Raw genomic sequence first — 22,610 nt, forward strand, 5'->3', positions numbered from 1 at the left:
GCAAAGCTGTGAATTACAGATTGTACTGAAAAAATTGAAAATCCCATTGGTTCAGGACACATGCCGCTTATGTTAAACACACACAAAACCAATTCTTGTGCAGGATCTTTTTTTTTTTTTAGATGGAGTCTTGCTCTGTCCCCAGGCTGGAGTGCAGCGGCACAGTCTTGGCTCACTGCAGCCTCTGCCTCCTGGGTTCAAGCGATTCTCCTGCCTCAGTCTCCTGAGTAGCTGAGACTACAGGCAAGTGCCACCACACCCAGCTAATTTTTGTATTTTTAGTAGAGACAGAGTTTCACTATGTTTGCCAGGCTGGTCTTGATCTCTTGACCTCGTGATTCACCCACCTTGGCCTCTGAAAGTTCTGCGATTACAGGCATGAACCACCATACCTGGCCTTTCTTTTCTTTTTTTTTTTTTCTTTTGAGATGGGGTCTCTCTCACCCAGGCTGGAGTACAATGACACAATCTCCACTCACTGCAGCCTCTGCCCCCTGGGGTCAAGTGATCCTCTCACCTCAGCCTCCCGAGTAGCTGGGACCACAGGTGCGTGCTACCCTGCCTGGCTAATTTTTTTGTATTTTTGCTAGAAACAGGGTTTCACCATGTTACCCAGGCTAGTTTTGAACTCCTGGCTCAAGGGATCTGCACGCCTCGGCCTCCCACAGTGCTGGGATGACAGGTGTGAGAGCAGTGAGGTCGTGCTGAGGCTGTCCCCGGGAGACCCAGAGCCCTGAGCTGTACCCTTGACCATTCCCTGCAGGTTCCCCACTGTCCAGCCTGGAAAGCAGGTAGGATGTACCAAGGGAAGACAATATTAGTAAAGTAAAATTTAGTCCTGTGCTTTGGTTTCATCGTCACAAATTTTAGTTTATTTATATTTATTTCTAAAAGCAATTTCAAAAAAACACTTAACTCTTTTTAGCAGCTTTTTATTTTTCAAAGAGTCTGACCTGTGATCCATCCAAAGAGCTGTTAAATAAATATAATAAGCAGAACACTAGATGTTTATGTTTGCTCTTTCAGCCAAGCCAGTGTAAACACTGAGCTGTTTTTTTAAACCATTTCTCTGCATGATGATTTCTAGGATAGGAAAACCAGGAAAGACCAAGCTAAACATGGAACAAGGGAGAGGCATGCTGGTGATCAGGACCTGCCGGCACCCTTTGCTGCAGACATAAGTGATTTGGGTACGTGTTGGTGAGGGACCAGGAGAAGAGCAACTCAGAGACTCATGCCTGGAAAACGGGGGCTTTGAGGAATGGGCTCTCATGGAAAGGAAGAACAGTCCGGAGGCGGGTGGCCTGTGACAGGCAGCTGCTGTCTCCACCTTGACTGGAGACTTGTTGTTTTAGGTTAGATACTTTAAGAAGACTTTTAGTTTCTGGATTGTTTTTTCCAGGTGCTCTTTTCAGAGATGGACATTTTTAAATCCAGTTTCTAATATTTGAGGGTGATCTCTAAAGCAGCAGAATCAGTTGACAGCCTGTTGTTTTCCTCTCAGAAGCTGTATTAGTTCTCCTGACTCCTTAACAAACCACAGACAGGTTGAACACGGAGCTCACACCTGTCATCCCAACACTTTTGGGAAGCTGAGGTGGGCAGATCACATAAGCTCAGGAATTCCAGACCAGCCTGGGCAACATGGCGAAACCCTGTCTCTGGTAAAAAGTACAAAAAATTAGCCAGGGGTGGTGGCGGGTGCCTGTGGTCCCAGCTACCTGAGAGGTTGGCATGGGAGGATTGCCTCCTGAGCTCAGGAGGCAGAGGTTGCAGTCAGCGGAGATCACACCACAGTACTCCAACCTGGGTGACAGAACCAGACCACCTCAAAAAAAAAATAAAGTACAGACAGATTATTAAAGGGAATGCCCTGTGCATGTCTTACCCACAGTCAGACTGAGGAGCTGCTCCCTGTCTGTGGCTGTTTTGGCCTTTGCACAGCTGTGCTGCTGCCTGACCTAAGTGAAGACGTGTCCACAGCTATTGTGAGCTATTTGGAACTCACTGAAACTTTCTCCACTTTGAATACAGTAAATGAAATTCAGACCCCTGAAGCAAGAAAGATGGAGTTTTTCAATCCAGTGCTAAATGAAAATCAGAAGTTGGCAGTTAGAAGGATTCTGAGTGGTGACTGCCGTCCCCTCCCGTATATTCTCTTTGGACCGCCTGGGACTGGAAAGACCGTGACAATAATAGAGGCTGTTTTACAGGTAAGGACAGCAGCGCTACAGGGGTTGTGGCTCTGTGTTGCTGTTGACGCATGTCATCTGTGTCTTCAGGAAGTGGGTCTAGATTATAGAATCTGAAAGTTGTAAAGAGCTTGAGAAATACCAGTTATTTCATAATATTAAGTCTGTTTATGTGGATATATAGGGATTTAAAAGCTTATTTCATAGGTTTAGAAGGAAACTCATTTTTAGCCTAGTAAACTATTCTACCAAATCATGAAATTTTGCTGCAGAAAAGAAGTTACCCTTATAGTAGCTATAGCCACCGTTCTGCAGAAGTTTTAGATCTCTTCATTTGTAATGGAAGTTAAGTTTATGAAAATATTGTATATACATGCTTCTTGACTTTTGATGGGGTTACGACCAAAGAGATGCATTGTAAATTGGATTCATCAAGGTATGACTTGTAAGTTGAGAAGCAGGCTGACTGGGGATGGCTTTCACACCATCATAAAGTCAAACCATCGTCAGTTGAAGACCATCCACATTTAGTGTGATTCAGGATTCAAATTGGCAAACAGGTTGAGTGCAGAATTGTATTGCACGCCAGATGTGTGCAGGTTAATCTGACTGTTTGCCCTGGAAAGTGGTTTAGAATCTTAGAGAGTGCAGAGAACTTTCCCACCTAACCCAGGTCTTGGCAGCAGAGTGATGAGGCAGAGCCGTGCCTGGGTCTCAGTGGGTTGGGGGCTAGCATCTGAGCCCACGCAGCTGAGTCCCTGCACGCAAATGTGCGTGCTGAGGTTGGACTCCTAGTTTCCACCTTGCAGTATGGATGTTCCTGAGCCTTGGTCTTTTGTGTGTCTTTGATGAAGGTACACTTTGCTTTGCCGGACAGTCGGATTTTGGTCTGTGCGCCCTCCAACAGTGCTGCTGACCTCGTGTGTCTGCGGCTGCATGAGAGCAGAGTGCTACAGCCAGCCGCCATGGTCCGGGTGAACGCCACCTGTAGGTTTGAGGAGGTAAGCCCTCAGTGCAAGCAGGCAGGGGCACCAGAACCCCTCCCGGGAATGTAGGAAATGCCAAGGGGGCGGGGGTAGGGGGGTGGGCAGAGAGTTGCCACAGAAAGCTGTGTTTGAGAAATGGCTCTGCCCTGGTTCCTCTCTTACCACTAAGTAGTAGAGTTTGATTCCTGAATATTTCATCACATTCTCACTCTGTGTGAGTTACCAGACCTATCGTGGGCATTCGTAGTGTTGTTAAATTATCATATTCCTCTTTTATTTAATCCCCAAGTGTATTGTTTCTTTTTAAAAGAGTTACCTTGGTTTGGCTTTAAATGTCCCTTTAAAGAAATTTTAAGTTGCTAGTTTCCTTATAGGGTGAAGTATTGCTTTTGTTTTTTATTCACTTATTTTTTTGAGATGGAGTTTTTGCTCTTGTTGCCCAGGCTGGAGGGCAGTGGTGTGACCTCAGCTCACTGCAACCTCCACCTCCTGGGTTCAAGCAGTCTTCTGCCTCAGCCTCCCAAGTAGCTGGGATTATAGGTTTATCCCACCACATCCAGCTAATTTTGTATTTTTAGTAGAGATAGGGTTTCACCATGTTGGTCAGGCTGGTCTTGAACTCCTGACCAAAAGTGATACACCAGCCTCCGCCTCCCAAAGTGCTGGGATTAAAGCCTGATTCACTGTGCCCGGCCTGAAGTATTACTTTTAAAAAAGACATTGAAAATAGCTGGACGTGGTGGTGCATGCCTGTAATCCCAGCTACGAGAGAGGCTGAAGCAGAAGAATTGCTTGAACCCAGGCGACAGAGGTTTCAGTGAGCCAAGATCATGCCACTGCACCCCAGCCTAGGTGACAGAGCAAGACTCCACTCAAAAAACAAAAACAAAACTGAATAGGAAATGTGCAAAGTTGTTTTGGGGAAGGATCTGTGGGACTATGTGTTATATTTGTGGCTCTGGAGTTTCTAAAACATAGACTGAATTGATTGATAAGTATGAAATATTTTGAGAAAAAGAATCTTAAATTATGACTTAGATGTAACTAAGAAGTGGCACGAAGGCAAGGTTCCCTCTTGGAATTATTTTAGGCCTGGTGATTCCATCCAGTTTATAAAATTGCTTAGTAATTGGAAAAGTAAACTAACTCCACCCTCTTTACCCCCAGATAGTTATTGATACCATCAAACCGTATTGCAGAGATGGAGAAGACATCTGGAAAGCCTCACGCTTCCGGATAATCATCACCACGTGCAGCAGCTCAGGGCTATTTTATCAAATAGGAGTGAGGTGAGCCCTGGGCGTGGAGTGTGCATGGGGTCTCCCAGGACAGAGGTTGGTGTTCTCTCCTAGCTTCCATCCGAGGGGCAGGTGACCCAGGGACTCAGTGCTCAGGAAGGGAGGCAGGGCTATGGGTGAGAGGCTGTGCTTGAATGGAGCCGGGAAGGCTGAGACCCCAAGGACTCTTAGGAGCCCACAGTGGATGGGCAGGCAGATGGACCAGCGTGGATAGAGGCCCTACGGTTGGAGAGCGCTGAGGTCTCCGCAAAGGGAACTGTGGAGCCAGAGCCTTGTGAGCAGAAGCGGCCGGAAAGGAGTGGTAACGGGGAGATCTGGAGCCTGGGCCTGGTGGGCCGTGGAGGGGCCTTTGAACTGACCTCTGGTGAAGTGGGAAGCCAGTGAAGGGCTTCTGAACAAGAGAGTGAGTCACTTGGAGTGGGCATGGGGAGGCAGGCTACTTAGGAAACAGCTCAGCTCTGTAAGGTCAGATCTTCGGGGACCATTTGTGCCCCTGGCTCTGGGGGCTTTGCAGAGGAGACAGGCGGAGGAGATGCAGCAGCATAGGTGCCAGCTGTCATAGGTGGGCCTCCCTGGGGGCTGGGAGGAAGGGCTTCGAGCCCAGGGAGCCTAAGCGAGGACCAAGGCACTCTGAGACCCCAGTGCAGGGAGGTGGGGTCTGGGAGGCAGCAAGCAGCTTCCTCGCAGTGAGTAGAGCCAGGCAGTGTAGGGGGCACGGGCTGAGGGTGAGAGGAAGAAGCCAGGGCTTCTGAGGAAAGCCCATCCCTGATGGCCCAGAAACAGGTCACCCTGAGCAGTGTCCAGTGTCACAGTGGTCGTGTGGGTGACCACAGGAGGTGAGCCTCACCTGGGCCCACACATGTCCCCACCTGGATGTGCTGTGGGTTCTGGGGGTCTGTCAGCTCCACACGGAACAGAGGCACAGCCGACCACGCCTGTCACAATGTGTTATGAATGGTCTAATCGCTGCATTTTACTCACATACATGATGTCTTTTCATCATGAGATTAGTAAAACATGAATGATGAGACACTTTACTTTTTTGTTGGTTCAAATCTTCAAAATCCACCATGTCTTTTATACTTAGAGCATGTCAGATTTCAGACCAGCCACCGTGCGGTGCCCAAGAGCCGTGTGTGGCTACTCGGTTGCACAGCACAGGTCTGAACAAGAGAGGGATTGTTTTTGTTCATGCGTGTCAATGAGTCAAAGGTCCAGAGCTGAAGAGCCAGGCCTCACTGGGCTGCAGAGGGCTCTGTGGGGTGGGGCAGGGCTAGCACAGCCTGGACCCTGCACCCTGGAGCTGATGTTCAGGTAGTGGGAGGAGGCGACCGGCCAGGGCAGGCTGCTGTTTCAGAAATGCTTTGTGCAGGAGCAGGATAGGTATTGCAGCCCAGCTGCAAAAGCCCCAGGGTCAGCTGGCTGACAGTGGCTAGAGCAGCGGGTTGGGTGTCTTCAGAGGGCAAAGAAGTAGCAGTGTCATCTGGCAAAAGTGACTGCAGTTAATACAGAATTGAAACCTAAATGCTTACATTCTAGGAAAGATACATAATGTTAATTTTTTTTTTTTTTGAGACAGAGTTTCACTCTTGTTACCCAGGCTGGAGTGCAATGGCGCGATCTCGGCTCACCGCAACCTCCGCCTCCTGGGTTCAAGCAATTCTCCTGCCTCAGCCTCCCAAGTAGCTGGGACTACAGGCACATGCCACCATGCCCAGCTAATTTTTTCTATTTTTAGTAGAGGCGGGGTTTCACCATGTTGACCAGGATGGTCTCGATCTCTTGACCTCATGATCCACCCGCCTGGGCCTCCCTCCCAAAGTGCTGGGATTACAGGCTTAAGCCACCATGCCTGGCCATGTTAATTTTTTTCAACAGAAATAGAGACATGAGATGGGGAAATGGCAGTGTGCTGATTTCCGCATCTGTCACTGGGAGTGGTGCACAGGGTCACTTGTGAAATCCATGTCTTGAGATTTACACATTCAGACCTGAAGTTAAAGGTGTCAGCTGACCATGAGTGGATGCAGGACGTGTTGGGCCCAGCACTGCTGTGAGCAGGAGCCCACCCCCAGCACAGGTCTGACCACAGTGGGACACCAGAGGCTCAGAGGTGATGTATTTGCCTGACGTCCCGGGCTGGAGACAGGAGACCCTGTGCTCAGCAGTGAGAAGGCCCAAAGTGTGTCCCGTCAGTTGTTGGCGTGGCCCAGAACTCTGTCCCATATCTGCTTCCTTGGGCGTCAGGACCTGTTTCTGCCCCAACAGCATTTCCCCACTGAGGCCTCCTGACCATAGAGTAGAAGCTGCTGGGATGGGTGAGCCAGGAAAGCTGGGGAGCCTGTTCCTCAGCTCGTGGCCATATATGGGGTGGCTCCTCTGCACTCTAGAAGCAGACAGTGTGCCAAGCAAGCTCCTGCTCTCAGTCCCGCGGCCTTCCCATGCCAAGAGCTCCACAGCTTCTCCTGTGGGGGCTGAGCCACAGGCCTGGCAGTCGCATCTGACGACTCCTTCCTGCAAAATCCCCACCCTGTCCATCAGCAATGCTGTGGACTCTGTACCCTTACACCTCCCTTGTTATACCTGGACACACAGAGAAGGGAGAGCCGGACAGGCTCCTGCCAGGAGGGGCTGCTCTCTAGCTGGGAACCTCACTGAGTTTGTAGCACGGGACAGAATTGTGGGGAGCCATTCTAGAGACCCTATTTTCTTAATGGCACCTCAGATTAGTAAGTGGCTCCTGGGGCCTCAGCCTGTTGCCATGGCAAGGCTGGGCAGTGCCCAGCTAAGTATGGCTCACAAGGATGAGTCAAGAGGAAATGAGCCATCTGTGGCCGCCTGCCCGACCAGGCCTGCTCCCATTGCTTTACAGCGGCCGGCTCAGCTGCTCTCGCCTCACCCGCCTCTTGAGGGACACGTGGGAGGTGGAGACTCAGAGAGGGGAAGTCAGGACTCAAACCTGGGCATTTTGATTAATCACAGGAGTGAGACACAGGTGGAGAGCAGGCCAGGAGCCTGCGGCGCTTCCTATGAGCTGCCCCCAGGAGGCGCTTGTGTATTGCGCCCCACCCCTCGCCCCTTCTTCCCTCCGCATCTCCGGAAACAGACTCTGCGTGCAGAGCACCAGGTGCTGATGTGGCTTAGCGGACCCTCTTGACACCTGTGGCCTTCCTCCCTCTGGCCAGGTGATACCCAGACCCTCAGCTCCACCGCACACCCGGGGCAGCCCTGCTGTGCCCCTGTGGTGCTGAGCTTGGCTTTGCCAGTGTGTCAGAGGCATCAATTGCTAAAACAATTTGGCAGAAATTACCATTTAAAACATCTTTGCTCTAGAGTTGGGCACTTCACTCATGTGTTTGTGGACGAAGCTGGGCAGGCAAGTGAGCCGGAATGCCTCATTCCTCTGGGGCTGATGTCAGACGTCAGTGGCCAGGTAAGGCCCCACTGCCGTGTGTGCTGCTTCCTCCTTATCCTGTTCTCCTGTGGGGGTAGGGGCTGCAGTCCTGCCAGGAACCGTCACTGCAGGGGTCAGGTGGACGTGCCAAGGACCCCAAGGTGCTAGGGCCGTGGGTCTCTATTACACTTTCTTCCTTCTGGACTATGAGTCAGTATCTTGACTCATTCACTTGTGAAATGGAGGTTAAGAGCCATTCCAGGTATTGGGGATGCAGTGTTGAAGTCAGGAATGTGGCCCCTGCTCTGAGTAAGCCAGCTGCCCAGTGTCTGGAGAGGCAGACAGAGCCAGGGCTCCCCCATCTGACCCACTCACCTCTCAGGCTGCCCCGGCCTCCAGCTCTGTGCATCCTCATTCTCTACTCCCGCCTGCCTCCTTCCTGGGTGCCCCTGATGGTGGCATGGGCATCAAGGAGTTCACCTTGAACTCCTCTGGTTCCCTCACTGTGCACTGCATTGAGCCCAGCTCATCCAGCATCCAGCACTAGATGTTTCAGGCTTCTCCTTGGTGCCTATCCTAGATGCACATCCCGGTCACCAGGCACTGTGGGTCAGAGCATGAAGGTGGGACCTGGGGAGGGAGCAGGGACTGGTCCGGGCAGAGCAGTGGCGTCAGGTGGCCTCACCAGGTCAAGGCAACCATGGGCAAGGGGCAGGCAGGATGGCAGCCATGCAGAACCCTCCAGAAGATAGACAGCATCCTTGGGGCTCCTACCATTTTGAGAGATTCGCAGGAGAGAAAGCCAGGCTTCAGGAGCCTGGCAGATGGCAAGACTTCGGCGAGAAGCCAGGAGAGATGGCTCCAAGCCTTGTCAGTGTCCCCTGGTCTCCCAGCCCCTCCCCTCATACCCTGCAGCCAGAGCAAGTATGGGGCCATCCTGCGTGCAGCCCTGCTCCCACCTGAGCCTGTAGGAGTCGCAGCGGCACCCTCCCTGCGTGAGCTGAGACGGGCCCTGTGTGTGCAGATCGTGCTGGCAGGAGACCCCATGCAGCTTGGCCCAGTCATTAAGTCCAGACTCGCCATGGCCTATGGGCTGAACGTGTCCTTGTTGGAACGGCTGATGTCTCGACCTGCGTACCAGAGGGACGAAAATGCTTTTGGTGCTTGCGGTGCACATAACCCCCTGCTGGTGAGTCTAGTGGGTTCCAGTCCCCAGTTAAGCAGACAGGGGTTCGGGGGGCAGCTCACCACTCTGTCCACTTGAGTCACCTCCATCCATAGGCAGAATACAGGGGATCACCCACCATAGCACTTCCCCCATCAACAGGAAGTACAGCCTAGTGCTGATGGCTGAGACTCTGGGGTCAGATACAGTAAAATAAGTTAAAATTTGTGTTACTCTGTTAACATAAGAAAAACAGGAAATAACTTTTGTAACTTGAAAAGCCTGCCCTAGAGTGACTGCAGGCAGTGCCTTCCTCAGTGGTCTTCAACCCCGAGCTCCATTAAAGTGCAGGCTCTGGGCTCTAGGTCAACCTTGTACCAAATTCTGAGGGACGGCCTTTGGAATTGTGTCTTTGGGAGTCCCCAGCACCCTGAGCTTGGGCCTCCAGGGCCCATCATTAAACAGTGACCCAAGTAGCCTCAGTTTGTAAGCCCACAGAAGAACGGTCTCCATCTGATTCCCATTGCCAGTATTAACATCAATAGAAAATGAGGGGCAATGACCATGGGCAGACTTTGAGGGAAAAGGACTGGAACCCATTCCTGGTTGTCAAGGGTAGGGGGCAGGTAGGGGTCTTCAGGCCAAGGAAGGTCTCATGAGGGACCACCCTTAAGACAGGCACTGGCTGTGCCAGGAGCCTGTGAAACTGTCCCCAGAAAGAGAAGGCCAGACATAGCAGCTGCTGGGCCCACAGGGCACCTGAGAGCTCTGCTGCCCCCAGGAGGTGTGCCTCATCCTCAGTGCTGCTGCACCCCTCTGCCCACTGGCTGCTTTTCTGGAGGTATGGGTGCAGGTGATGTGGCCACAGCAGGGGAGACCAGCACGCTGCCGTCACCACTGTCCCCTCCACACAGCCTTCAGGGCAGTGCATGCAGCACACGACCGCAGGTACAGACAGACCCTGCTGCATGGGGGGTGATGGCTTTGTCCTGTGCAGGGTCTGGGCAGTGTCCTGCACGCTCCAACTAGAGCAGCTGCCACAGTAACCCCAGGAGGTGGCATGCTTCCTTTCTCTTCCCCTTCACCTGCCCATGTCCAGCTAATGCAGAGGCATCGTAACGCTAGGTCACATTTGTAGTTTTGAGTAGCACCTTGGAGGCTGGACGTTCTAGTTAGGTTTGACAGAGTCAGGAGGCCAATAATGGCGTTCTCGTGCCAGTGTTACCTGAAAGCACCAGTCCTTTTCCTGGTGAGTGACAGACTATGCCACGGGAACCCAAGTTTTCACCAGCACAGGCTTTGTTATTCATCCCAAGGAGGGAGAGCCCTGGGTGTGTTCTCCCCGAGGGACAGTGAGAGGAGGGCTCCCTGCAGCACAGACACAGCGAGTCCTCGCACCAGCACGTGGGCCACATGTGCTGATGCTGATGCTCCTCCAGAGTGGAGACGTGAGCGTGGCCATGGGCAACGTTCACTCAGTTTATCTGTGAGCTGCTGGGGTCTGTCAGGAACTAGTTTCAGGCAGTGAGGAGACTGCATTCTACACAGGGCTTAGAAAAAACAGGCTGTAAGGCCGGGCATTGTGGCTCACGCCTGTAATCCAAGCACTTTGGAAGCCAAGGGAGGCGGATCACCTGAGGTCGAGAGTTCAAGACTAGCCTGATCAACATGGTGAAACCCCATCTTTAAAAAAAAAAAAAAAAAAAAAAAGTTTGAAAAAAAAGAAAAGAAAACCAGGCTATAAGACAGGAAGCCGAAAGACTGAGCACTGCTCTGACTGGCTGAACTCCTGTAATCCCTGGAGACCATCCCTGCCTGCTTATACCAGGCCCAGGGAAGAACACCCACCCCAAATGAGCTTCCAACTAGGTTGGAGGCTGACAGTAAAGGTGTCCCATGTGCTGGTGACATCACAGTCATGCTCAGCTGTATCAGTGAAGTCACAGCCAGGCCGGCCCAGTCACAGCCACACCATGCCCCTAGAGTCACAGCGTCTACCATCCTGGCCCAGGGGCCCAGGAGCCCGCCCTTCCCTGTGGCTGAGCAGAGACAGAGCTGCATGGGGCAGCAAGACTCTGGTTCCAGAGTGAAGCTCTCAGGAGGCATCCACCTGCTCTCCACCCAGCCACCAGGTCCTGGATGGCAGGAGCCCTTTAAGAGACCCCTCAGCCAAATTCAGACCCAGCAGAGGAACAAAGGGCAGCTGTCTCACCCTTTTCTTCTTGACGTTCACATTTTCTATTCAGATGGACCCTTGGCTTGACCATTATCCAAGGGGTTGGTCTGGGGGCAGGCGACACACAGGCGCAGGGGCAGAGTTGGGCTTGGAAGTCAGGTGGGCCTCAACGTTTGCCGTGCAGAGCCTGTTCCTGTGACAGAAACTGCTGGGTGCCACCTTCCCCTTGTGACCTATCACCCTCTCCTCACAGGTCACAAAGCTGGTGAAGAACTACCGGTCCCACAAGGCCCTACTGGCGCTGCCGTCACGGCTGTTCTACCACAGGGAGCTGGAGGTCTGTGCGGACCCCACAGTGGTGAACTCTTTGCTGGGCTGGGAGAAGTTACCTAAGAAAGGCTTCCCTCTCATCTTCCATGGTGTGCGGGTGAGTTGTGTCTTGAACCCGTAGGTGACTGTGTCGGGTAAGGACAGTGTGGCAGGAAGTCCTTCCTCCCAGGTGAGCCTCTGTCACCCACCTGTGGTAGGGCAGATGCTCTGCTGGTCTCCAGATAGTGGTAAGATTTTTCCTGCCAGATGAGTTGTGCCTGGCACCAACTGGGCATTGCGGGCACTATGATCAGGTGGTCACAGCAGACAAGCCCTGGGCTCCAAGAGAAATGAAGCTGCCCAGTGAGCTCTGGGGGTCCTGGGGAAGCTCATGGGTTCGTGAGGCTGGGGACACCACAGGACCGCAGAAAGCTTCCAGAGGCTGCCGCCACCTCCGTCCTGGTGCTTCCCTCAAGGGTTGGCGCTGTCAGAAAGACCCAGGCAGGGAACACAGTAGCCATGAGCCTGAGCCCTGTGCCCAGGCCTGAGGAGTGACAGGCCACCACCCCCTCTTGGAGGCCTCATGGAGGGATGGAGTAAGATGCTGAGTGGCCAAGCATTCACTAAAATCACAGTTTGTATTAGGAATTTAGTTGTTAGAACCAGAAATCAAGTTTTGCATTAACCCCCTGCCCCAAAAGAAGGGGCACTCAAGATATCTGCAGTGAGGGCTGTGCCCAGACCGCAGAGGGAGCCCTGGTGTCAGTGTCCCTTCCATGCCCTGGCCCCCGGAGGACAGGGGTCCAGATTACACCAGCCACTGTCTCGGGGCCTCTGCATTCCATGCTGCACCCAGCGGTGGCCCACAGTTGCTCTTCATAAGTTCCTGGGGGAGAAAATCTGTCTGATCTGTCCAAAGCATGTAGAGTAGGGTTATGTGTATGGTGGCTGTGCGGTGCTCGCGTCTAGGGTGAAAGAGTCCTCGGGATTCTGCAGTGAGCCAGGCGCCTTGAGACGTGGTTCACTCTGAGGCAGGTTTCACCCCAGCAGTGGTCTCCCCTGCCATCTGTCCTGCTAGCTCTGCCCGTCCTCAGAAGCTTCCCTGGGTATCAGGAAAACACATTAGTGACCAGGCACAAGGGCTCATGCCTGTAATCCCAGCACTTTGGGAGGCCAAGGCAGGAGAATTGCTTGAGTCTAGGAGTTCAGGACCAGCCTGGACAACATAGTGACACTCTCATCTCTTAAAAAAAATTTTTTTTTAATTAGCCAAGCATGGTGGCCTGTGTCTTTGGTCCCAGCTACTTGGGAGGCTGAGGCAAGAGAATTGCTTGAGCCCTGGAGATTGAGGCTGCAGTGAGTTATAATTGCACCGCTGTACCCCAGCCAAGGCAACAGAGTGAAACCCTGACTCTAAAAAATATATAAATATGGCCAAGGATCTGATACATAATGTGTGTGTGTGTGTGTGTGTGTGTGTGTGTGTGTGTGTGTCTGTATATGTATGTGTCTGTGTATATATGTGTGTATATATATTTCTGTGTGTGTGTGTGTGTGTAAGTAAATGCATGGAGGCTGTGACCTAGGGTCTGTCCACTAGGTACGCCATGGTGGAGAAGAGTAGTGAAGTCTCTCGTTCTAATTGTGCTCCTTATCAAATTATCTTGGGTTTCTAATCATTCTCGTCTTACAAATTTTAACTGCCATGTTTCACCCATACAGTTTATCATTGCTTTATCTTCTTCCTCATCATGTAATATTCTTCCATACTGTTGTGTGTTTTAATCTTAAATTCCACCTCATAATATATAGCATTGCCACTTTTTTCTTTTTTTTTTTTTTTTTTTTTTTTTTTTTGAGATGGAAGCTCACTTGTCACCAAGGCTGGAATGCAATGGCACGATCTCAGCTCACTGCATCCTCCGCCTCCCCAGTTCAAGCAATTCTCCTGCCTCAATTTCCTAAGTAGCTGGGATTACAGGCAGGAATCACCACGCCCGGCTAATTTTTGTATTTTTAGTAGAGACGGAATTTCACCATGTTGGGCAGGCTGGTCTCAAACTCCTACCTCAAGTAATCCACCTGCCTCCGTTTCCCAAAGTGCTGGGGTTACAGGCGTGAGCCACCACGCCCAGCCTGCCACTTTTTTCTTTTTACCTGATACGTCTTTGCCCTCTGTTTTCATTTTTTTATTGCTGTATTTTTTAGGAGCAGCTAGGTTTTTATATTTAATGCATTTTGAGAGTCAGTTTGCTTTTAGTGACATAAATCAGCCCAGTCTATAGTCATTTCACATTATTTTTTCTTTACCTTTCTTAGTTATTTTCTTTTGCTTTCCTTATTTTTTCTAGTTGATTGGTTGCTATTTCATTTAATTTTTTTCTCTATTTAGAAGTGTCTGCTGTAAGTTTCCATCCCATTGATTTTTTTTGTTTGTTTCTTCAGTTATTATTTACAGTAAATGAGTAAGTTACATGGCTTAATAACAACAAAAACATTAGTAAATTCTTACTGTTTTATCTGGTGGTCACTTTTTTGGTTTCTTTGTTTTTATTTTTTGTTTTTGTTTTTGAGACAGGGTTTTGCTCTGTCACCCAGGCTGGAGTGCAGGGGTGCAATCTTGGCTCACTGCAACCTCCGCCTCCCAGGTTCAAGTGATTCCCAGGCCCCAGCCTCCCGAGTAGCTAGGAATACAGGCACCTGCCACCACATCTGGCTAACTTTTGTATTTTTAGTAGAGACAGTTTCACCACATTGGTCTGGCCTCCTGATCTCAAGTGATCCACCTGCCTTGGCCTCCCAAAGTGCTAGGAATATAGGCGTGAGCCACCCCACCCAACCTGGTGGTCACTTTTTTAAATTGTAGGGCCGGACTTGGTGGCTCACACCTATAACCTCTGCACTTGGGGAAGCCAAGGCAGGCAGATTGCTTGAGCCCAGGAGTTCAAGACCAGCCTGGGCAACATAGCAAGACCCTATCTCTACAAAAAATACAAAAATTATTTGGGCATGATGGGTGCACACCTGTAGTTCCAGCTACTCAGGATTCTGAGGAGGGATCACCTGAGCCTGGGGAGGTTGAGGTTGCAGTGAACTGTGATCATGCCCTGGCACTCTAGGCGACAGAGTGAAACCCTGTCTTATTTATTCATTCATGAATAAATAAATGTACACATAATAGAAAATTTGTCATGTTAATAACCTTTTTTTTTCTTTTTGAGTCTCACTCTGTCACCCAGGCTGGAGTGCAGTGGCATGATCTTGACTCGCTACAACTTCCACCTCCCAGGTTCAAGCAATTCTTCTGCCTCAGCCTCCTGGGTAGCTGGGACTACAGGGGTGCCCCACCACGCCTGGCTAAATTTGTATTTTCAGTAGAGATGGGGTTTTGCCAGGCTGGTCATGAACTCTTGACCTCAAGTGATCTGCCCACCTTGCCCCCCCAGAGTGCTGGGATTACAAGGCATGAGTCACCACACTCAGCTGGTTAATTCTAAGTGTTTTGAGAAATCATCACCCTGTTTTCCATAGTAACTACCATTTTATGCTCCCACTAGCAGCGCCACAGGGGTCCAGTCTCCCCACATCCTCACCTCCACTTATTTTCTGGGTGGTGGTGGTTTTTTTATGGTAGCCATGTTAGTGGGTGTGAGGTGTATTACACTGTAGTTTTGATTTGCATTTCCCCAATAATTTGTGACATTAAGCAGCTTTTCATATACCTGTTGGCCATTTGTATGTCTCCTTTGGAGAATTCAGGTCCTTTGCCCTTATTTAACTGAGTCGATTTTGTCAGTGAGTTTAAGACTTCCTTATAGTTTTGGATATTAACTTCATGCAAACCTATTTGCAAACATTTTCTCCCCCTCTGCAGATGACCTTTTCAGTGTGGTGACTGCATCCTTTGATGCCCAGATATTTTCCATTTGGATGTTGTCCAGTTTATCCCTTTTAGTTATTGCCAGTAGCTTTGATATCATATCCAGGAAATTGTTGCCAAACCCAATGTGATGGGGCTATTCCCGTTTTCCTCCAAGAACGTTGTGGGTTCGGGTCTTCGATTTAGCTCTTTGACCTACTTTGAGTTTACATTTCAAGCTGGTGTAAGGCGGGGGTCCATCCTCATCCCTACGCATGTGGATCTCCAGTTGTCTCAGCACCGTTAGTTGAAAAACTGTCCTGGCACCTTGTCAGAAGTTGTCCGGCCACATATGCAAGGGTTTATGTCTCGGTTCTCCATTCCACCACTTGATCTATGGGTCTGTCTTTTTTTTTTTAAGCTTTTAAACTTTTTATTTGCATATTTAAAAATTGTGCATTCCAATAATTAAAATCATTTGAACAAAAAAAATGGCACACTGATTAAACTGCATTACAGCCTGCAGGATACCTTGGGCCAGCTTGGTTTTACTCTAGATTTCACATTCGTCCCACCCTACTTCCTCCACCCCACTTCTTCCTTCACCAACATGCAAGTTCTTTCCTTCCCTGACAGCCAGATAGACACATGGGAGAGGCAGGCGCGGCCTTCGTTGTCAGTAGTTCTTTGATATGAAAGGGGCAGCACAGTCATTTAAACTTGATCCAACCTCTGCATCTTACAAAGTTAAACAGCTAAAAGGAGTAAAATAAGAAGGCAATGCTTGTGGAATGTACAGTGCATATTGGCGGCACACGACTCATTATGATTCGCCTGCTTGCTTCTCCTGTTCAGTTGTTTCTTTGGAAGGCAGTGGATTTTTCTCTTGCGTGTCTGTCTTCTTCAGTTTTGACTTAGCGAATTTCTCGATCTCAGCCATATCGGGTTTGTCAGACATGGTTGCGGAGGAAAAGCTGAGTGAGGCGCACGAACGAGCAAAGTCTGGTCTGCATAGTGGCCACCACTGAGTTCTGTGTCTGTCTTCTATGTCAGTGTATCTCATTAATCTTTTATAAGGAAAAGTCAGATAAAAAATAGCTATAACAGAGGTCTAATATCAAAAAAGAAAGAAAGAAATACCAGCCAGCCTTCCACTCCAGGGCTCAGTCCTGAGTGATGGATTCAGGTGACCCATCCTCCCCCATAGCGTTTAATACAGCTGTGAGCCATTTCATCATCATTTAACATATGGCGTCTGCTCTGCTCACATGTAAGCTCTGCGTGAGAGTAGGGATTTGTTCCTGACATATTCAGTGTGTATTCCCAGCACTGACTTAAGCTCCTGGATTGTAGCTCTCTGGTGAACATTCATGGAGTAAAGGAGGTTTTCTCTCCTCACCAACTCAGGGCAGTGAGGCGCGGGAGGGAAGAAGCCCGTCATGGTTCAACCCGGCTGAGGCTGTCCAGGTCCTGCGCTACTGCTGCCTCCTGGCCCGGAGCATCTCCAGTCAGGTGTCTGCCAGCGACATTGGCGTCATCACGCCCTACCGGAAGCAGGTACGCCCTGCCCAGGCACACCTGGCGTTGTGAGGTCCCTGCAGTCTAGATCCCTGGCTCCTGCAGTTTCACAAAGGCAGAAACAAGCTCCTTGTGAGCGAAAGCAGGTTTTTAAAGAAGCAGGACCGCATTTGAGTTATGTTCAGCGTGAGAAATTAGCGAACTGCCGTCCACGGGTCCGTTCCAGGCAGCTGCCAGCTTTTCCGCGGCCAGAGCCTAGAACAGTTTTTACATTTTGAAATGGTTACATTTACATGTCCCTTGATATTTGGCCCTTTGGGAAAACATTTGCCAACCCCCAGCTCTAACCCAGTGTTTATCGGGGGGGGCATTTTGGGTACTTTTGAATGGGCCACTTCTTATTTCGTGTGACTCTGTGGTGTGATTGTAGGAGAGTTAGTGTCCCCGGCCCCCAGGGGCTGGTCCCAGGAAGTATCTCCACACAGTCACAGTGGCCTTGAACATTCATGGGTGCCTCCCATGCCAAATACAAGGTTTCAGTCGTGAAGCACGTGTCCCTGTGGTGCTCACACCACCAAGCAGATCTTGGAAAGAACCCCCAAATTGCAGAAGAGAAGGTGGGTCCCCTAGGTCATCACAGTAACAGATCACCTGGACCGTGAGTGCCAGCTGCAGAGCCCTTCACAGATGGCACGTTTCCTGTGTTCTGACTCGGGGACCTCAAGAGGTGAGTACTTAGTTCTCCCAGAGGAACAGCGACTACGAAGGCTTATAGAGACATCATGTGGCCCGTGTCCTGCTGTCTTAGCCTCAGCTTTCAGCATTGTGGGTTCAGGTGCCATCCTGCTGAGACACACATCTCAGCTCTAAGCAGGAGACATGGCTCTCATTTCTCCTGAAGGGTTTCCTCCATGGTTGGTATGAGGTTTGGGGAGGAGGATTTTCCACATGAAATTCGGCTTTCCTAGGCTGGGCGCGGTGGCTCAAGCCTGTAATCCCAGCACTTTGGGAGGCCGAGGCGGGTGGATCACGAGGTCAAGAGATCAAGACCATCCTGGTCAACAAGGTGAAACCCCGTCTCTACTAAAAATACAAAAAGTTAGCTGGGCATGGTGGCGTGTGCCTGTAATCTCAGCTACTCAGGAGGCTGAGGCAGGAGAATTGCCTGAACCCAGGAGGCGGAGGTTGCGGTGAGCCAAGATCGCGCCATTGCACTCCAGCCTGGGTAACAAGAGTGAAACCCATCTCAAAAAAAAAAAAAAAAGAAATTCGGCTTTCCTAATAAGCATTGACCCCTTTCCCTAGTTTTACTAAAACTGGAATTTGTGTTCTAACCAACTCCGATTGGAAGCAATGCAATAAAGAATTGAAAAGCAATATTGCACATCAGCCAATGTTTGGTTTACAGCATCTTTAATCTTTCTTTTAATCTGTTCTAAAGGTGGAGAAAATCAGAATTCTTTTGCGTAATGTTGATCTGATGGATGTAAAGGTGGGATCTGTAGAGGAGTTTCAAGGACAGGAGTATCGGATCATCATCATTTCCACTGTAGGTATCCCTGTTCTCCGTAGGGATGGCCAGTAAGGTGCTTGGTACCCTTGGGGTTCTAGGGGCTTCAGATCTAAAGGGGTAGAGGTCGATTCCCAGAACAGAGCAGCAGCTGCAGGCAGAGACTCCCTAGGCCCGGGAGCCATCCTAAGCAGTGACTGTGGGAGGGTCTTTTAAAACAATACTTAGAGATTAAGACACAGGAAAGTAAAGAGAAGGGATCCAGGAAGGCACGGTGAATGCTTTGGAGAAGGAGGGACACGAAGTTAGAAGAAAAGACAGCTGAGGAGCAGAGAGTGGGAGGGCAGGCACCCACAGGAGAGCCCTAAAGACCCCACCATCCTGAGACAGCCATGAGCGTGTAGGGCTCCCTGTCTGCAGACCCAGTGCCAATAAGGCCGGTCTCTGGTGCCCTTTCTCCCCCTCCTCCTCCTGTTTCTTCTTGAACCAAAAATGAGGTCATTTGGCTATTTTAACATTTCTAAATGTTTTCATGTATCAAGAGTTTCTCTTCATGCCCCCCAAAACTTAAAATACTATTTTTATTCATCTCTGTGTGCTTTTAGGTACGGTCAAATGAAGATAGATTTGAAGATGATCGATACTTTTTGGGTTTCTTGTCCAACTCAAAAAGATTTAATGTTGCAATCACCAGACCCAAAGCTTTGCTGATTGTGCTGGGAAACCCCCATGTTCTTGTTCGAGTGAGTTTGCAGGCACTGGGTGGGCTGTCTGGGTAACTCAGGATGAGACACTCAGCACCAGGACATGGGGCCTTCACTTGCTCTCACACCGGGAGACATGGGCCTTCACTTGCTCTCAGACCAGGACGTGGGGCCTTCACTTGCTCTCAGACCAGGACATGGGGCCTTCACTTGCCCTCACACCACGAGACATGGGGACTTCACTTGCCCTCACACCGGGAGACATGAGGTCTTCACTTGCCCTCACACCAGGAGACATGGGGCCTTCACTTGCCCTCACACCGGGAGACATCGGGCCTTCACTTGCCCTCACACTGGGAGACATGGGGCCTTCACTTGCCCTCAGATCAGGACATGGGGCCTTCACTTGCCCTCACACCAGGAGACATGGGGCCTTCACTTGCTCTCAGATCAGGACATGGGGCCTTCACTTGCCCTTACACCAGGAGACATGGGGTCTTCACTTGCCCTCACACCAGGACATGGGGTCTTCACCTGCCCTCACAGCAGGACATGAGGCCTTCACTTGCCCTCACACCAGGCGACATGGGGCCTTCACTTGCTCTCAGATCAGGACATGGGGCCTTCACTTGCCCTCACACCAGGAGACATGGGGTCTTCACTTGCCCTCACACCAGGACATGGGGCCTTCACTTGCCCTCACACCAGGCAACATGGGGACTTCACTTGCCCTCACACCAGGAGACATGGGCCTTCAGCTGCCCTCACCCCGGAAGACATGGGGCCTTCACTTGCTGTCACACCAGGTTACTTGTTATTTCTAACAGGACCCCTGTTTTGGTGCTTTGCTGGAATACAGTATTACGAATGGTGTTTACATGGGATGTGATTTACCTCCTGAACTGCAGTCTCTGCAAAAGTGAGCACTTCTGTCTTCTTCTCTTCCTCAAGGACAGGCTGGTTCTAGGACACACTCTTGGATGTCCTCCCCTCCTCCCCTCACCACCCCCCACATATCCCCCCACACCCACTGCAGCCTTAGTCCCCCACTGGCACCTTCCTCAGCTTACCTTGGGCTGCAGCAGCCACTGTTTTCCTGGACATTTAGGGTCATGTCACCTTTCCCCACATAGGCCAACAGGGCAAAGTCAGTCCCTTGTAAAACCCAGCTTGGGAAAAGAGTACAGCTCCCAGACTGCTGTGGGAGCCTGACTCCCTGGTCATCTGCTTCTCCTCTGTCTGCAGCTGTGGTGAGGGGGTGGCAGACCCCTCCTGCCCAGTAGTGCTAGGATCTACAGGACCAGAGAAGCATCACGAGCCCAGCTGATATGCAGTGGTGACAGCAGGGAGGCCACGCACTCGCCTGTGGACTCCTGGGCCCGGCCTGGCCATGTCGCCATTTCAGTCTGCTCTGTGGCTCCTGTGGCCTGCTCTTGGCTCACAGCCAGGCAGGGCCGTGTGTGGGTGTGTGGCTGCCAGGTCGGTCCCAGCTGCTCCTGCCCTGACTTTGGCACTTGCCAGCCTGTTTCTGCCACCAGGCAGTCACTGCCCCCGACCCTAAAATAAACCCTCGAGTGACCTCCAGCATGCTTTCCACCTTGAGATATGTGCCCGTGTCAGTGATGTCCAGGATTTCATGTGGCCTCTGACCCCTGCTGACACGGTTTTTGGGGATGGCTTTCTGTCCTCTTTTCCTGAACCAGCTGTGTGCCAGGCTTCAGGCAAGGCTGCCAGCTCCATGCAGCAGAGAGCCGGGGCCATGGAGCAGGCATACAGAGCCCGCAAGGCCCACAGGGCCTGAGGCTCTATATGGGGCCAGGGTTGGGGGGTGGCACTCAGGCCTGCCCTAGGCCCAGTGTTTCTGGGAGTTTGCAGCTGGGCAGGTTCCTAGGTGCAGGCCTGCATCCTAGGGGCACTGTGTTTGGGGGTCCTTAGAACACATCTCGGCCAGAAATAAAACATAAAGAGACTGGAGATGCATCTCAGTCCAGGCAGAGCAGAGCAGTGGTAGGAAGAACACTTGGGGTGAGTCCCGCACTGTCTTCAACCTGCTGCAGGGGCTCAGGGAAGCAGCCCAGGCAGAACACAGGACCAACCCCCTGGGCTCAGAGATACTGCCCATACATACACCCACGGCCCCAGAGGAGGTTAACGCCACTTTACAGGGGTCTTAGCTGGCCTGTGCCCACCCTCCCCACAGCAAGACACAGACCTGCAGCCACCTGAAAGGGTGCAGGCCTGGCCTGCCTCATCCTCCATCCTTCGCCCTTTCCCTTGTCCCCTCCCCCAGGATTTGCTCCCAGGAAAGAAAGGCTCAATGTCTCCACTTAGGTATAGCGTCTGCCTCCCAAGCAGAAACCACTGTCTCCTGAAAGTCTCAAGACATCAGGGATCAGCCGGGCGCGGTGGCTCAAGCCTGTAATCCCAGCACTTTGGGAGGCCAGGGTGGGTGGATCACGAGGTCGAGAGATCGAGACTATCCTGGTCAACATGGTGAAACCCCGTCTCTACTAAAAATACAACAAATTACCTGGGCATGGTGGCCCATGCCTGTAATCCCAGCTACTCAGGAGGCTGAGGCCGGAGAATTGCCTGAACCCAGGAGGCGGAGGTTGCGGTGAGCCGAGATCGCGCCATTGCACTCCAGCCTGGGTAACGAGCAAAACTCCGTCTCAAAAAAAAAAAAAAAAAAAAAAAGACATCAGGGATCATCTCTATTTACTAAGCTTGTGGATGACACTAAGATCTGTGGTCATAGCTCCAGGAAGTACTTGATGAAGGAAGCGATTTCCAGCCAGGTGGTTCACGTAAGGGCCCAGGACTGCAGGCGTGCGTCACCACCTCCTGTGGCTTCACAGGAGCTGTGTTTAAGAATTCAAGGGCTGCTTCAGGCAGAGCTGGGCTTGCTGTGCTGAGGGGTGCATGGAGGCCCAAGCAGCGCCCCCAGGCACAGAGGCTGCTGCAGGTTTGCTGGCTCCCTCTGCAGAGCCCAAGTCCTGAGCCAAGCACCTCTCCATCCTGTCAATCCCAAATTGAAAGGATGCCACCCAGGGAGGCTGGGGACTTTTCTGACCCAGGTGAGCAGATGAGAGGAGCAGTGGGGTCAGCCCTGACACACAGGCTGCCTCCTGGGGCTCAGTGACCTGGATGTTCTGCATGTTGGGAAGAGAGGCAAGAAGCAAGTGTGGGGACCACGCCTGAGGGGAGCGCGCTTGAGCAGAGATGCCTGGAGCCAGCATTGAGGCTGGGCAGGGGTTCTCGGCTGGGGGACACCTCAGCAGTGATCTGGTGTGTCCAGGGTGGCAGGAGACCAGGCAGCATCATTCTATAAAGGACTCGGGGCACCTGTGTGCTGGTGCAGGAGTGGCCATGGGGTCTGTCAGATGACGAGGAGAAAGGGGTGGGTGAGGAGGCTGCCCTGGAGGGACTGAGGCTACAGGGAAGGCAGCACTGCCCAGCCAGTCACGCATCCCTGCCCACCTAGGAAGCAAAGGCAGGT

General features: G+C 51.3%; 2 protein-coding genes across 2 annotated transcripts in view; one reads left to right on the top strand and one right to left on the bottom strand.

Annotated features, from left to right (window-relative positions):
- The window catches only part of MOV10L1 (Mov10 like RNA helicase 1), a 66,573-nt gene extending 45,753 nt beyond the window's left edge, over positions 1–20,820 (top strand). The window contains exons 16-27 of the mRNA XM_003932771.3: positions 1,088–1,190; positions 2,035–2,213; positions 3,047–3,193; positions 4,346–4,467; positions 7,810–7,909; positions 8,895–9,059; positions 11,465–11,638; positions 16,787–16,936; positions 18,339–18,446; positions 19,013–19,150; positions 19,939–20,030; positions 20,357–20,820. Of these exons, the coding sequence (XP_003932820.1) occupies positions 1,088–1,190; positions 2,035–2,213; positions 3,047–3,193; positions 4,346–4,467; positions 7,810–7,909; positions 8,895–9,059; positions 11,465–11,638; positions 16,787–16,936; positions 18,339–18,446; positions 19,013–19,150; positions 19,939–20,030; positions 20,357–20,438 (1,560 nt within the window). The 3' untranslated portion in view covers positions 20,439–20,820. The remainder of the gene's footprint in view (positions 1–1,087; positions 1,191–2,034; positions 2,214–3,046; positions 3,194–4,345; positions 4,468–7,809; positions 7,910–8,894; positions 9,060–11,464; positions 11,639–16,786; positions 16,937–18,338; positions 18,447–19,012; positions 19,151–19,938; positions 20,031–20,356) is intronic.
- Positions 16,104–16,508, bottom strand: LOC101039299 (thymosin beta-4-like). Its single transcript, XM_074390893.1, has one exon. The coding sequence runs from the start codon at positions 16,440–16,442 to the stop codon at positions 16,203–16,205; it is 240 nt and encodes a 79-aa protein (XP_074246994.1). The 5' UTR covers positions 16,443–16,508; the 3' UTR covers positions 16,104–16,202.
- Positions 20,821–22,610: the final 1,790 nt, after the last annotated feature.

The sequence above is a fragment of the Saimiri boliviensis genome, chromosome 21, assembly GCF_048565385.1.
Source record: "Saimiri boliviensis isolate mSaiBol1 chromosome 21, mSaiBol1.pri, whole genome shotgun sequence".
Lineage (NCBI taxonomy): Eukaryota > Metazoa > Chordata > Mammalia > Primates > Cebidae > Saimiri > Saimiri boliviensis.